A 13,002-nucleotide genomic window follows, 5' to 3' on the forward strand; every position below is an offset into this window, starting at 1 on the left:
CTGCCCAGCAGCAAGGGTTTGATTCAGTACTCAGTCATGCTCAACAGGCATATTCTCCACTTTCAACACTTACTAAATTCATATCTAGTGACCACCTAACAGCACTTGCACATCAGCTGTGCTTAGAGATGCAGAGCTAGGAGCACTGCCTTAGCAGCTGTTGCACTTCTCATCAGACCTCATCCACCTGAGCTCTACCAGAACTCTCTGGGCAGAAAGGGACATGGTCTACATGAAATTTGGCTTAAGAGAGGGTCTGGTGGGGCATCCTCTCTAGCCCTAGAGGAAACAAAGCACTTGGGTGAGACTGTTGCAGAGCTGTCAGACAGCAGGCACACATTTCTCCTGCTGCTGGTTCAGCCTGACTAGATGTCTGCACCTAGACTGCAAGGTGCATTGCTGGCTCAGCATAGTAGATTTAGAGTGATGAACAGACTCGTGGGTACTTCTCCACAAGCTCTGGTGGGATTCATTTCATAAAAATTGTTTCCTTCCTATTTCAGTCATGGAGTAATTATCTCTCATATGTCAAGTTCATTGTTCCCCTGCCTAAATCTGTCCAGTCTGGTGGACAGAAGAAAGATCTCACACCTCTGCATTTCTACATCACTCCCCTAGTGAGACAGACAAGCCCAGCTCCTGCTGGCTGAGCCCCACAAGGAGTTCTAGTTTCAACAAGAACCAACCACAGTAATTTCTAACTAACAAAAGCATGAGAAGCAGTAAGGGAAATAGTCTTTCTTTGGGATCCCAGGCACTGTTGCCTCAAACTGCAGTCTTCATGTTTCCCTGCTAAGCTGCTGAAAGAGTTCCAGCCTCCCAGGCAGCCATGCTACAGAGGAGGGCAGAGTTGCCTTAGGCTTGAACTGCTAGCAACACTTTTTTCAATTCAAGCTCATTAACAATACTTAAGAGTGCTGTGGAAAGAGTCCAATGGATTAAGCTGAGTAAGATAAAGAGCTCACATTTTTTAAAACACTTGGCATGGTGCAAGCAAGCATGTGCTAACTGCCTGCTTTCAAGTTACAACTGAGAGTCAGAGACCAGTACCCTGACAGGAGCTAGGACAGACTTGATCAGGCAGCTATCTCCAGCACATGCCTGTGAACTTCCAGCTCTGCTCAGGCACCAGAAGTGAGGACCTGAAGGCAATCACTATGACCACTTACCTGTTATTTTCAATAAAGGAAGTGTTGAACCAGAAGAAGAATGGGCAGTCATCATAGCCTTTTGGGAGATCCTAAACACAAAGGACTCCATTAGACTCATTTTTTTTTTGCAGAGCAAGAACACCCACCTGTCCTCAGTAGTTTGGTTTACAAAGCTACAGAGCCAGAGTCAGTACACTGGAAGAGCCCAATCTCACACCCAGATCACTATTTTCACTGCAGTTATCTCAGGACAAGGTCAAACTTAATACAGTGAAGTAAGGGACCCATGTGAGAAGCATCAGGTCCTCAAGTAAGATGTCTCATGAACAGGCAGGTGCCTCCCTGACCTGCACAGGCTGATGCAGCAACATCTGCTGCACCACTCCCTGCACAGGGGTGGAATGACAGCTGCTGAAACCCACTGCAGGAGTCAGTGGGGAGGAGCAGGCTGCCCCACAAGCTCAGCCAGCCCAGCTGCAGCCTCTCCCCACACTGAAGTGAAGGTCTTCATGCTGTGACACTTACAGAGCGCGACTCAAATCGGACCTTCACATCACCACTTATAACAGGGCTGTCTTCCAAGCCAATGACCACAGAGTCACTTTCAGAGTCAAGGAAGAGCTGCAAAACAGATTAAGTATTGCTTTTATGAAAAGTTACTGCAATGAGACAGGGGACCAGCTCATGACACTGCCCAGGTACCCGTTGATGGTATATGGACACAATAGGAGTGCTAGGATAACAGCCAACAACTTAACTGCTCAGGTCAGAGTGAGCTACTGCATTTAATTTACTTCTAGGGAAATCTTTCATCATCTTACCACTACTTCTCCTCTGATTTAGCAAAAATAATTTTCATTCTCTTCAAAATTTACTGCACCCATTCAGGTAGTTCTGTGTCCAGTGTTCAACTTTTAAAGGAAGACACTTTTAGCCTGCAAGTCATCTTCAGCTTCTGTGACTCAAGTGACACAATTTGATAGTACTCTCACCTTGCAGTTTCCTTGACTGGCACATACACATTCTAATACAACTTGCTTCCTCACTATTATCTGCACCTTCATATCAGTTCCGTTGCCTTTCCCAACTCCTAGGAAGAAAAAATTGCATTACACTCTACTAGATACATTAGCTGGAAACAGAAGTGGTCATCAGAACTAGTGCAATAATATTCATAAGTGTCTTCTCTCCAGAATTCCTTGCTATAGACTTGAAAGAAATGAATCCTAAAAGGTAGCTCAAAATGCAGTGGTTGAAAGTTCTACTCTGAAGTAGCAGCAAATCCCACTAGTGCAGCAGGGACAGGCTGATGTAGTCTAGTTCCACTGACTGAAGTTGGAAGTCCCCTCCAGAAGCAGTGCACAGAGAAACAGGCACGTACATCAAGCTAAGAAACATTACTGGAGCCAGTTCCACACGTGGAGTTAAATCACTCCAGAAGTGATTCCCCTCCCAAAGCAGAGCAAGGTGTCTGTGAGCCACTGTTTGACCAGACACCCAAGAAGTGACAGGATGTGAGGCAACTGCACTCCAAAATGCTCCTCACTGTATTTTACCTGTGCTACTGGGATTTGAGAATTCAAGTCAGTCTACATTCCTATCATGGGCTTAGCAAGAGAGACAGTAGAGATCAGCTGTACTAGGAAACCATTACCAGACAGAGGAATGTCCAAATTCAAGAGTTCTTACCATGTATAGAGTGGATTTTGAGGTTTTTTATTTTGAGTTGTCTCTCTGGTGGGAGTTTCAAGTTATACTTGTTTTTCAGGATCTCATAATACCCAACATACCTACTCTGTAATGCAAAAAACCCAGACACATTATGCAGTTTCTGTACCCCACAGACAGATTCTAGGCAGAAGTAGGATTAAATAGATCTTCTACACCAAGTTCTTAGCTTTAAGCCCAAAGCTAGGAAGAAGGAAGAAAGTATCCATTTGTTCTCCTTCCCCTCCCCAGTTCAAACAATCCTATAGACAAATTCAACACTGAAGTTTAAGCAGTATTTAAACTTGACATTCTAAGAGGATTTCTGTAGTTTTGAGTTCAGCAAGAAGTGAGGAGCTGTTATATGGTAGTCATAAGAGGCAGAATGTTTAAATGTACAGGATACTTTCATTTTTCAGCAGCAGAATGCAAGTACAGCTGTCCTTTACAATGTATTTTATACTAGCAACTCAAATACCTGTCATCAGCTTCATCTCACACCCAAATCTCAGAGCACACAGTGTATCAAAATGAGCAAAGCCCCAGAGTGGGCTCTGAGGCAGTAACTTGTTTATCATTTCCTGGTGAATGCAGTCTCTAGAGGATGCCTTCCTCCACCCAGGCACAGCAGGGCCATGACCCTTCCCAGGCCAGGCTGCAGGCTTCCCTGCATCCTTGATTGACAGCCCAATTGTCTTATGGGGTTCTGTCCCTGGGAGGGTGGGCAAACACTGCAGCAGGTTGCCCAGAGAGGTTGTGGAGTTTCCATGTGTGATGTTCTAGACCTGTCTAGACACAGCCCCAGGCAACCTGCTCTAGCTCACCCTGCTTGAACAACAGGGCTGGACTGAAAGCTCTCCTAGTCTCATCAATTCTGTCACCTTAGACACCATAGTTCAGATCTGATGTTACACAGAGGCAGGCATAAGGAATATACTTGGGTATACTAAGGAATATAACAAAGGAGGAGGGGGGAGATGCAGTGCAACAAGCTGGTATTCTTCCAACCCTTAGAGAGCACAAAGTTCAGGAGTTAAGCATTAGCAGGAACTGACATCTCTGAAACAAGGCAGGGGAGGTGGGACAGCATAAGCACTCAGAAGGCTGCTGTTGGTTTGGTGACTGTTACTGCACATGCCCAAGCTCACCTGGGATGGAGTTTCAACTCCTTGAAACTTGGTACTTGTGCTTCTATCAGTTCTTCGCTCCCCAAAGTAGTCCAGACTCTCCTGTGCAGGGAGATAATTTTAAGGGTTAAGACATTTATCCCACCACCATTCCCCTTCCTGGGAAGTCAGCAGTAAGCTAGAATGACACATGTGCAACAGCTGGTTTGGTACCTTCTAAAGGAGCCTTAACTAGAATAAAAGCAGTACTAATTAGGAAGTCAGGTACATTAAGTCTGTCATCCATGAGAGGGTCCTAATAAAGCTCACTGAATGAGCAATTGCTTTAGAACCATCTATATTTCTCAAATAGCCTGTAGAAGACCAAGCTGAACATCAGTTAAGATCTTCAGAAACCAAACTCAGGAAGACAAGTGATTAAATGGATATATCACACCCTGGGTGACCTGGGCCTTCTGCAGCCCAGCTTTCCAGGCTGATAGACCAAACCTGGGGTACTAGAGCAGCACATGCAGCTATCCTGGCTGGGACTTGATCTTTCTCCCTTTCCCCAGAAGGGCTTCTTGCTGTACTTCTGGCAAGACAAGACAAGTCTTGATGCCTCACACTACTTAGAGTGAGATTAGGGGAAAAAATGCACTTTAAAAACAGGAACACTAGCATAACGTGCTCAGAAGACATCTACAGTTTAAGAAGTTGTTGCTCAAGATCCTAGGTCTGTAATGCCTCCAAAAGTGCTTCAAAGTTGGTATCCTGTTAAATTCTACTTGCCCAGTTTTTTCCTGACCAAGAATACTCTTCATCAGAAAGGAATTTACATAGTAGCAAGATTTGCAAGAACTTTTGTAAAACGTTGTTCACAGAAACATTTTTCCAGTACAGATTTTTTTTTCTGAGTATTAGTGCATTTCATCAATTAAATTAGGTACTAAAGGGACATTTTGAATACTAGAGGAATCAAAAAATATAAACAACATTTTTACCTTTGCACTCTCAAACTGGTCACTGTCTATGAGCCAGGTACAGACCATGGTTCCAGTCCTACCTGTATTAGAAGAAAGACAGGTTGAACTTCAGAAATTCAAAGGTATTTAGGATTATTTTTGTGAAGTTATCTCTTTTGAAGTAGAAGAGAAAGCAGGAGATAACTGACAGCAGAGTGGTCAAGTGCCTACATTTCTATCCAGTCCTGCCTGTAGTAGAAGAAAGAGACAGGTTGAACTCCAGAAATTCAAAGGTATTTAGGACTATTTTTGTGCAGATGAAGTTATATCTTTTGAAGTAGAAGAGAAAGCAGGAGATAACTGACAGCAGAGTGGTCAAGTGCCTACATTTCTAGGAAGGAGTTAAAGACAAGAAACTGCAGTTTAACTTGTTCCTAAAAAGCAGTCCCCATGGGTTTTTTTGCAGTATTTCTGGAGATACTTAGGAAGCTGGCCAGCACCTGCATACTCCATTTTGTAGGTGATAGTGAAGTACACACTACTAGATTAGGTTATAGACTGGCACTTGCCAATGCTCTAAACCTCACGAGTTCCTTCTCTGCTCCAACTTTTCTCCCCTCCTGCTGCCACTAAGAAGGCATGAAGGCATCAAGCCTGCTAGCACAGACTCCAGTAGAGACTCAGTTTTGAATTTAAAATCTCAGAGATCAAGTCATCCACCCTACACCTGTTCTTCAAGCTGGTTTTTTTGCCTGCAGGAAGCTTCAGTTTTGCAAAACCTTTTAAGCCTACTGTCCCAAGTGGGAGAAAGAGCCTTCTTTATGTTAAGGAACCACCTGGTTTAAGCCAAGTATTTCTAGTACTAACTCCAAGTGGCTGAAAAATTACAGATGTCTGCAGTGAAATCTGTCTTATTTGCATAGTTACCTATGCACTTCAACAGCTCCTGGACTACCAGAGGTTGTGGAGAGCACTTGTGGGTCAGCTCATGTGCAGTAGCTTCAACTACCCTGTTAGCATCCCACTGCAAGACTTGATACTGTTGCTGGTCACCCCAGGGACTGCAGAATTTGTCAAGTTACACTCAAAACCCATCTCACAGTACAGCTTAAGGCCACACTAACATCAAAGAGGCCACGAGAGGAATAACATGCAATTTGCAGCATACACAAGTGACACATGAGCAGTCCCACCTTTGCCTCCTTTGCAGTGAATTGCTATGATGTTCTTTTCATCTTGACTCATCCACTCACGGACACTGGCAGTGAATTTCAGCATGTCCCTAGAGGAAAGGGAAATCAGGGATCAAAGCAAATGCCAACAGAACTATCAGGATGTAAGCATTTCTTGACAAGACTCACTGCAATGCTGGGACATTGTGGTCATCAATAAAGATCCTTTCCACCCTGTAGTGGAAGTACTTGGGGTCATAGCCTTTTTCACCTACAACCAAAGATCTGGAGTTATGCCAGGAAAGGGAACAGATTTGCAACAAAGAAAGTGGCTTGTGACACAGCTGCTGGTCTGAACATAACTAGTATCTATTTTTACTACTGTGCTTTAAACACAAAGTGGGGAAAAAAAAAAATGCAATTTGGCTAAAATCATGCTTGCTTAGCTTGTTTTTCACACTTCTAAGTGAGAACCCATCTCCAAGCTCAGGTTTAGTTTTAATCAGTAGCTTTTAAAACATAGAAGCTAATGCTCAACATAAACATGGAAGTCTAAACTACAAGGCATCCAGTGTGTCCTTTGCAAGCTTCAGTACAATGTATTAGATACTCTAAATCAACAGCCATGTGCAGGACAGCAGGTAGACAGCTGTGTGCTTGTGACAGATTAAATTCTTTGAGATCTGGTATTGCATCAGACTGCTAAACAAAGAAAAAACAAACTTCTTTTCAAGGTATTTCAAGGCAGTCAGCAGCTAAACATACTTACTGCAGAGATTGTAGACTTTATAGTGGTCTGCATGTTTGGTGTCCAAAAACCTTGCAACTTCCTAAAACAATGACAAGACATGAGTTCAGAGCAGTTAGTGCTCTACTCCTTATCACCACTGCCACCTCCTCCCCCATCACCCAAGTGGGATCACCAACAGCATTCATCAAGAGCCCTTGGCCAGCAGCCCCTTCCAGCAGCTCAGGTCCTTGCCTGGAATAAAGGTACTACTGCAACTGTCTTCCCTGCCTTAGATATTTACATTTCCAGAACATCAGGCAATGTAGCTCTAAAGGGTATTCATGCAGGCTTTTTAAACACCTTTAGACAAATAGACAGTTCTCATTACTCGTGCTGTTAGCAGCCTGGGATGGTTCTCTGAAGCACTTCCAAGGAACAGGAGCATCAGAGCACCAGTGTGCACAGACTGGACAATACATCCCACCAGGCTTAGCTAAGACACTACAACACAAGCCCCACAGCACAGAGGAGATCACCACTTATTCATTCCAACAAGCCAGGACAGCAGGACTAGGATTGACTTAACTAGTCCACATGGAAATCAGTGAAAACAAACAGCATTCAAGACTACTGAGCTTGTCAGATGAGAAGTTCTTACCTTGATGGGGTTCCTGTAGAAGGACTGCTTCCCAGAAGATGGAAATGACATTGCAATGATGCGATCTGTGGGAAGGACAGCAGTCAGAGCAACAGGGGAACCCTCCCCACCTGGAACCACAGCACTCAGAGCTACGTTGTCATGAAACAGCTCACTTCTACCCTAAGAACCTCCTACCCATTTCTGAGAGGTTCTCTTCTGTATTTAGTATAGCTAGAGCAGGAAAATAATGCTTCCTGAAGCATCAGCTGCCATTAAATGTCAGTGTCCATAGAATCACAGGCAAAAATATTGAGTTAGTCAATGTTCTCCCAGGCCTCAGGAGAATTTTTATCACTGCATACAGCAGGTACAACCTCTCTCCCAGTAGGCTAAACCTTGAGAACAGTGTCAGAGTCAGGAATCCACATTTCAAAATCCCACAGAAAAGGAGCAGGCCTGGTTTGACTTCATACTTAAGTTTCATTAGTCTAAGACATTGCCTGTGTTTCACATCAAGCACTTACTAACTGAACATCTAGAGCTAGCACCATGTAACATGCTCTAAAGTGACATTTGCTTCCACAAACCAGTAATGTAAGTGAGATCCAGATCAAAGCCATCCTTCATATAACGCCTTTTGTTTTCAGAGACCTGCCAAAAAAAGTAGAGGAATGCCAAAAATCAACAACTGTTGCCTGTTACTAGGAAAAAGGAAAAAAAATCAACCACCCAGATTCTGAAGTGATGAGTATCAGAGCCTCATTTTGCTGTAGTAAGCTTCACAGCATTGGAAGTTTGTGTTAGCTTGCAGAAGCTCCATACAGATTTTTTTTTAGCCTTAAGTATCAAAGTTTATTCTAGTGGAAAGAACACTGCAGGTTCCAGCATGAATCTCTCATCACTATTTGAGTGGTTGGGTACTGAGGGAAGGAAGTTCAGGGCAGCAGAACCAAGACTGCTTATTCCTGAGCAAGAGGGTATACTAGAAGCTTCAAGTACCCCTCTAGGGCACTTGATGAAAATAAAGAGGCTTTTACAGCACATATGGCTTCAACAGCAAGGGTTTTTTTTTTGTTTCACCTGGAATAAGCAGCAGCAGCAGTAAAATTCCTGTCCTCCCCCACGTGAGGGAAAGCAGTCTGTGCACCACACCAACCAGACACAGGGTGGTGTTGCAATCCCTTTGATATGCTGCCGTTCCAGGTCAAGCTGCTGCCTGCTTGAGGCAAGTTTGGAATGACCAGAAGCTGGGTGCTCAGCTCCTGCAGCCTGTCAGGGACACTGACCAGCCATGCTGCTCAGGCAGTCTTCTCAGCTGCAGACAGTCTTGCTGCTCACCATTGATGGCTGCCTGGAGAAAGGGGCAGGGCTGGAAACATTGATAGTAGCCTAGATATACCATGAGGCCAACTTACCATCCTCCTGGTCACCACTTCAAGTTGCTTCTTTTGTGAAGCCAGGCGAAATATTCTTATCAAGATGATGATTCTCAGAACTCGGAGCAGAGTGACCATCCTAGATGGGAGCCAGAGCACCATGAAACAAAGGGAACACCATTAGAGCCAAAGCTCAGAGATCTTTCAAAGCTGTGTCACAGACAGTTTAAAGCTTTGTTTAGGACTTATCAGGCTGATTTTGGAGAAAGGATACTATGCTTGAAGAATGCTATGGATTTATTGAGTTTCTGGGAGTAGTACATGTTCTGAACAGCTAACAGAACCAGGAAATCCCCTACTTCTCCAAACAGACTTTCACAGGCACCTCTGCCCAGCAAGACAAATTCCTTTAACAATACTTATGTTATTAGCCTCAAATTCTTCTTCCCTGAAGCTTGTTCTCAAGTATACCATGCAAGTAGCCATCTGAAAGATAGCTGAAAAGAGAAGCTTCACAGGCTGTACATATACATCATGCCTCAGTTAAGAAACCTGAGAAGACATCAGTATAAACCCTGTGTTTAATCATTCAGCAATCTGAGCAGATGATTTGGTTTGATGAACTTTGAACGGCTGTTGAACTTTGAGGCAAGCAAGATGCTTATGTGAGTGATTCCAAGGGAAAAAACATGAACAGGGGCAGCTGCTTCCTCATACCCTTAGGGACTAGGGTAAACTAACATTTATTCCTTAAGGAGGTAGGTGAGCATATACTTAAGGAACATATGCTTATATATATATCAGATCCTGATATACTTAGACAAAAATCCTGGTGAAAACCTACACTAAGGGGACTGCATTATGGAAACATTGTCTTCCAGTGGAGGTGATGGGATAGTCTGCTCTCCACTGATGTGGAGCTTAAAGTCAGCAAGACAAGGTTGTCCTAGACACGTGGAGTAAAGCTTCAGTTTTGTTCTTCCCCCAGCTCCTTCCTAGTCCAGGATCACCCTGATCTTTGCAAAACAGAATTCCCTTGGAGCTAGCAGCCAAGAAAATGAACCTACACTGAACTGAAGACTCCATAGACTCTCTCCCCAGCCTGAAACAACTGCAAGAAGCAGCTCTTCAGGGTAACAGCAGTGTGCATTCTGCCCTAACCTAGCTGGTTAACCATTAGCTCCCAGAATGAGACCCAGCTCTCATTCCTCAATGTCCTTTTATAGGTCACATCTCAAGGAAATGGGTAACTCATCCCAGTGCACACCCACCAAAATTGCACTTGTCACCTAAGCTCTCATCCACATAAAAGCTGCTCAGATTCTAATTTTGAGGTGTATTGGGCACTTTAAGACTGCTGTTTGCTTCCTGAAGAAGGCCTGAGGAAAGAAAAGCAACAAACCCCAGGTAGGCTACTGGGAATGAGCTGGATGGTGTGGACATTACTGGAGTGTTAGGTGGTAAGACCATCTCATCAAGATTTGGGATTTGGCCAATCCAGAGGTATCATCTAGTGCTACATAGTATTTTGGCCAGAACAGGACTGAAGAGAAGCCTTAGAGGGCCTCAAGAATTGCATAGGTAGGATGGTAGGCCCTAGCTGAGTGTCTTCTGAGAGCCACCAGCATGAACTCCTCTTTATGTGACCCAAGCACCTATTCTAAAGCCCCACCAGCTTCAGCAAGTCAGGATACAAGGAACCTGCACACACCAACCTACAGCAGGCTGGGTCAGTGCAGGATCAGGCCTATTGCTAGCACAGCACTGTGACACTAACCTGCACTGCTCTTTACTAGTTATTGCTCCTACCTTTAACTGGGTGCTGCCATAAGATGAAAGCCCATTTAGAAAAGTGTGGCCAGAGAGAGGGGAAGTAATCATTAAACTCAGATTAATGTTTGAAGACCTAGAAGGAAACAGCCTTTGATGGTTCTGAGGCTGCAGAATCCTTTCACAGTTCTACTTTTGAAACCTGAGTTTAGCTGATATTTGAAGAGACAGATAGTACTTCTAGATGTCTGCCCAACATTGGATTCTTCAGTACATAGACTTTGAGTTAGTTTCTTCTAGAAGAAAAGTTCTCCCCCTCAATAGCCAAACTGTGGGGGATGATATTTAAAAAAGTTTATATATAAAATTATATTTTTTTTCTTAATAAAGAAGAGAGCTCAGCTTCTTTCCCTGGCTGGTACAAGCAAGCTTCACCAATTCAAACCCAGTGCAGATAACCTGGGAAAGCAATCTGTTCCTGATGAAGACAGAACTACAACTCTAAAATTAATCATCTGATCAAGCTACAGAGATCAGACAGAAATAGACTCAAATTAACTCATGCATCTAAACAGCACATTTCCATTCCCCTCAGGGCATAGCTGGAAAATCCAACATATGTTACCATGGGGCTTTAGGGAAAGCAAGGTGAAGGAAACAAGACAGTGTGGCAACTCTTTCTGTTTCAAGATCCACTAGATGGAGATTCTCCCTGAGTTGTCTGTTCCACTCACTATTCTAATCCAGCTCTTCTTTCTGAACTTCTTCAGACTCTCTATTAGGTCTACTGCACACTTTCCCCCAGAAAAACAGGAGTGAAAGCATTTGATGGCCTCACTATTCACTTGTAGTTAACCCAACTGATGTGTTTAGGTCACCTCTGCCACTGAGACAGGGACAGCCTACAATGTAACTGTAGACTAAAGTTATCTCTCTGTTCCATCAGCCTGTGCCATGAAACACTAATCACAGCCAAATTCATGCCCTGCTGTGCACACATCTAGCTGAGAGGTGCCCAAGAGAGTTCTTAGAAGGCTGCCAAGAAAAGAGAGCTCACATTTAACAGCTGCCACACCATTCTTACCTTGGTATCTGATCTGCTGCAGCAAGGTCTGAGAAGGAGTATGTCATGTTAATGAGCAACGTGCCCACCACTATGAATGCATCCAAAATGTTCAGTTTGGACTGGAAGTAGTTCCTGAAGCTGAAACAGAGGTGAGGTTTGGACAGATGCCCATTGAAATACATCTTCAGGAAGATAATCAGCCTCTGCTGAAGCAGTTCTTAACAACAAGCACTGAAGACTCACTAAGAGAAAAAAAATCTTACACCTGATCCACCCAAGTCACAACAAAGCTGGTGCAGTTTCCAAGCTCTCACTCATACCAGAAGCAATTTCCAGGTTATCCCACAGAAGGGTAACCAAGACAAGACATGGCCACTGTCTATGACCAGACCACCACCCTACAGAGCACCCATGTTGCTAGTCCAGGCTTGAAGTGTCACCTGAAGACTTGCCACACCAATGTCTTACCCTTCAACAAACACCCTCAGGAGAACATCCACGAGAAAGAAGAGTGCTATTGCCAGGGAAATGCCCTCAAGGATCTCTCTGACACCTTTCTTCTCATTGATAGCCAGATCCACAATGACCACTATAATGTCCACAATGATAAGTACAACTCCAAATACTCTACAAAAAAAGAAAAACAAAAGTCAGCTTGAGAGATAGGAATGCATGGCTGACATTTACTGCCTGAAGAGCCCAAGCCTGGGTTTTGTTTTAAGGTGTTCCAGAAAGAGATGTTCCCTTGTCTGCAGATTTATGCCTACTTGAATAAGCACCTGAAGGATTCAACTTGTATCTCAAGTGAACTACACAGGGTACATCATCCATACAGAACACCCCATGTACCTCAGACCCAGCTGTAGTCACTAACCTAAAATTCCACAGCTGTTCTGTATCAGTTTAAGACTCTTTTTTATCCCCTCATAATCTAAGTACTGTTCTCAAGTTACCCTTTCCTGGAGTAACAGTTCAGTACTTCCCAGACAGAGCAGGCTGGAGTCACTGCTGTTCAAGAAACACCCAAGTTCTTAAATAAGAAATAAGGATTATTTCTACCCTGCCCATATTACAAGCATTATTTTTTACCTGAATCCAAATGACATCACAAATGGGGAAATTTTTCTTCTAATTGCACTGAAAGAGAAGATAATTGGCATCAATACAAATGACACTTTGCTACTGATATTAGCCACAAGAGCCTAGTTACATTCCTTTGTCCATATTCTTCTTGCTTTAGAGTTCTGAATAGCAGTAATTTCTTTAAGAGGAAATTACTCAGCTGCATTCATAAAGTATATAGGTTAAGGCAGTACTTG

At 43.6% G+C, this 13,002-nt stretch overlaps 1 protein-coding gene across 1 annotated transcript; it reads right to left on the reverse strand.

Moving 5' to 3' along the window:
* Window positions 1-1,165: 1,165 nt before the first annotated feature.
* On the reverse strand, window positions 1,166-12,820 carry LOC103774372 (phosphatidylinositol 3,4,5-trisphosphate 3-phosphatase TPTE2-like; the record flags this gene model as incomplete). Its single annotated transcript, XM_008941772.1, has 15 exons — window positions 1,166-1,240; window positions 1,677-1,772; window positions 2,144-2,241; window positions 2,841-2,946; window positions 4,007-4,087; window positions 4,969-5,030; window positions 6,123-6,211; window positions 6,291-6,372; window positions 6,871-6,931; window positions 7,490-7,554; window positions 8,059-8,122; window positions 8,887-8,986; window positions 11,702-11,821; window positions 12,152-12,310; window positions 12,773-12,820. Coding segments are annotated over 15 exons (1,306 nt in total), but the record flags the coding sequence as incomplete, so codon positions are not given.
* Between the last annotated feature and the right edge of the window lie 182 nt (window positions 12,821-13,002).

Source organism: Merops nubicus, unplaced genomic scaffold (assembly GCF_000691845.1).
Source record: "Merops nubicus isolate BGI_N331 unplaced genomic scaffold, ASM69184v1 scaffold16086, whole genome shotgun sequence".
NCBI lineage: Eukaryota > Metazoa > Chordata > Aves > Coraciiformes > Meropidae > Merops > Merops nubicus.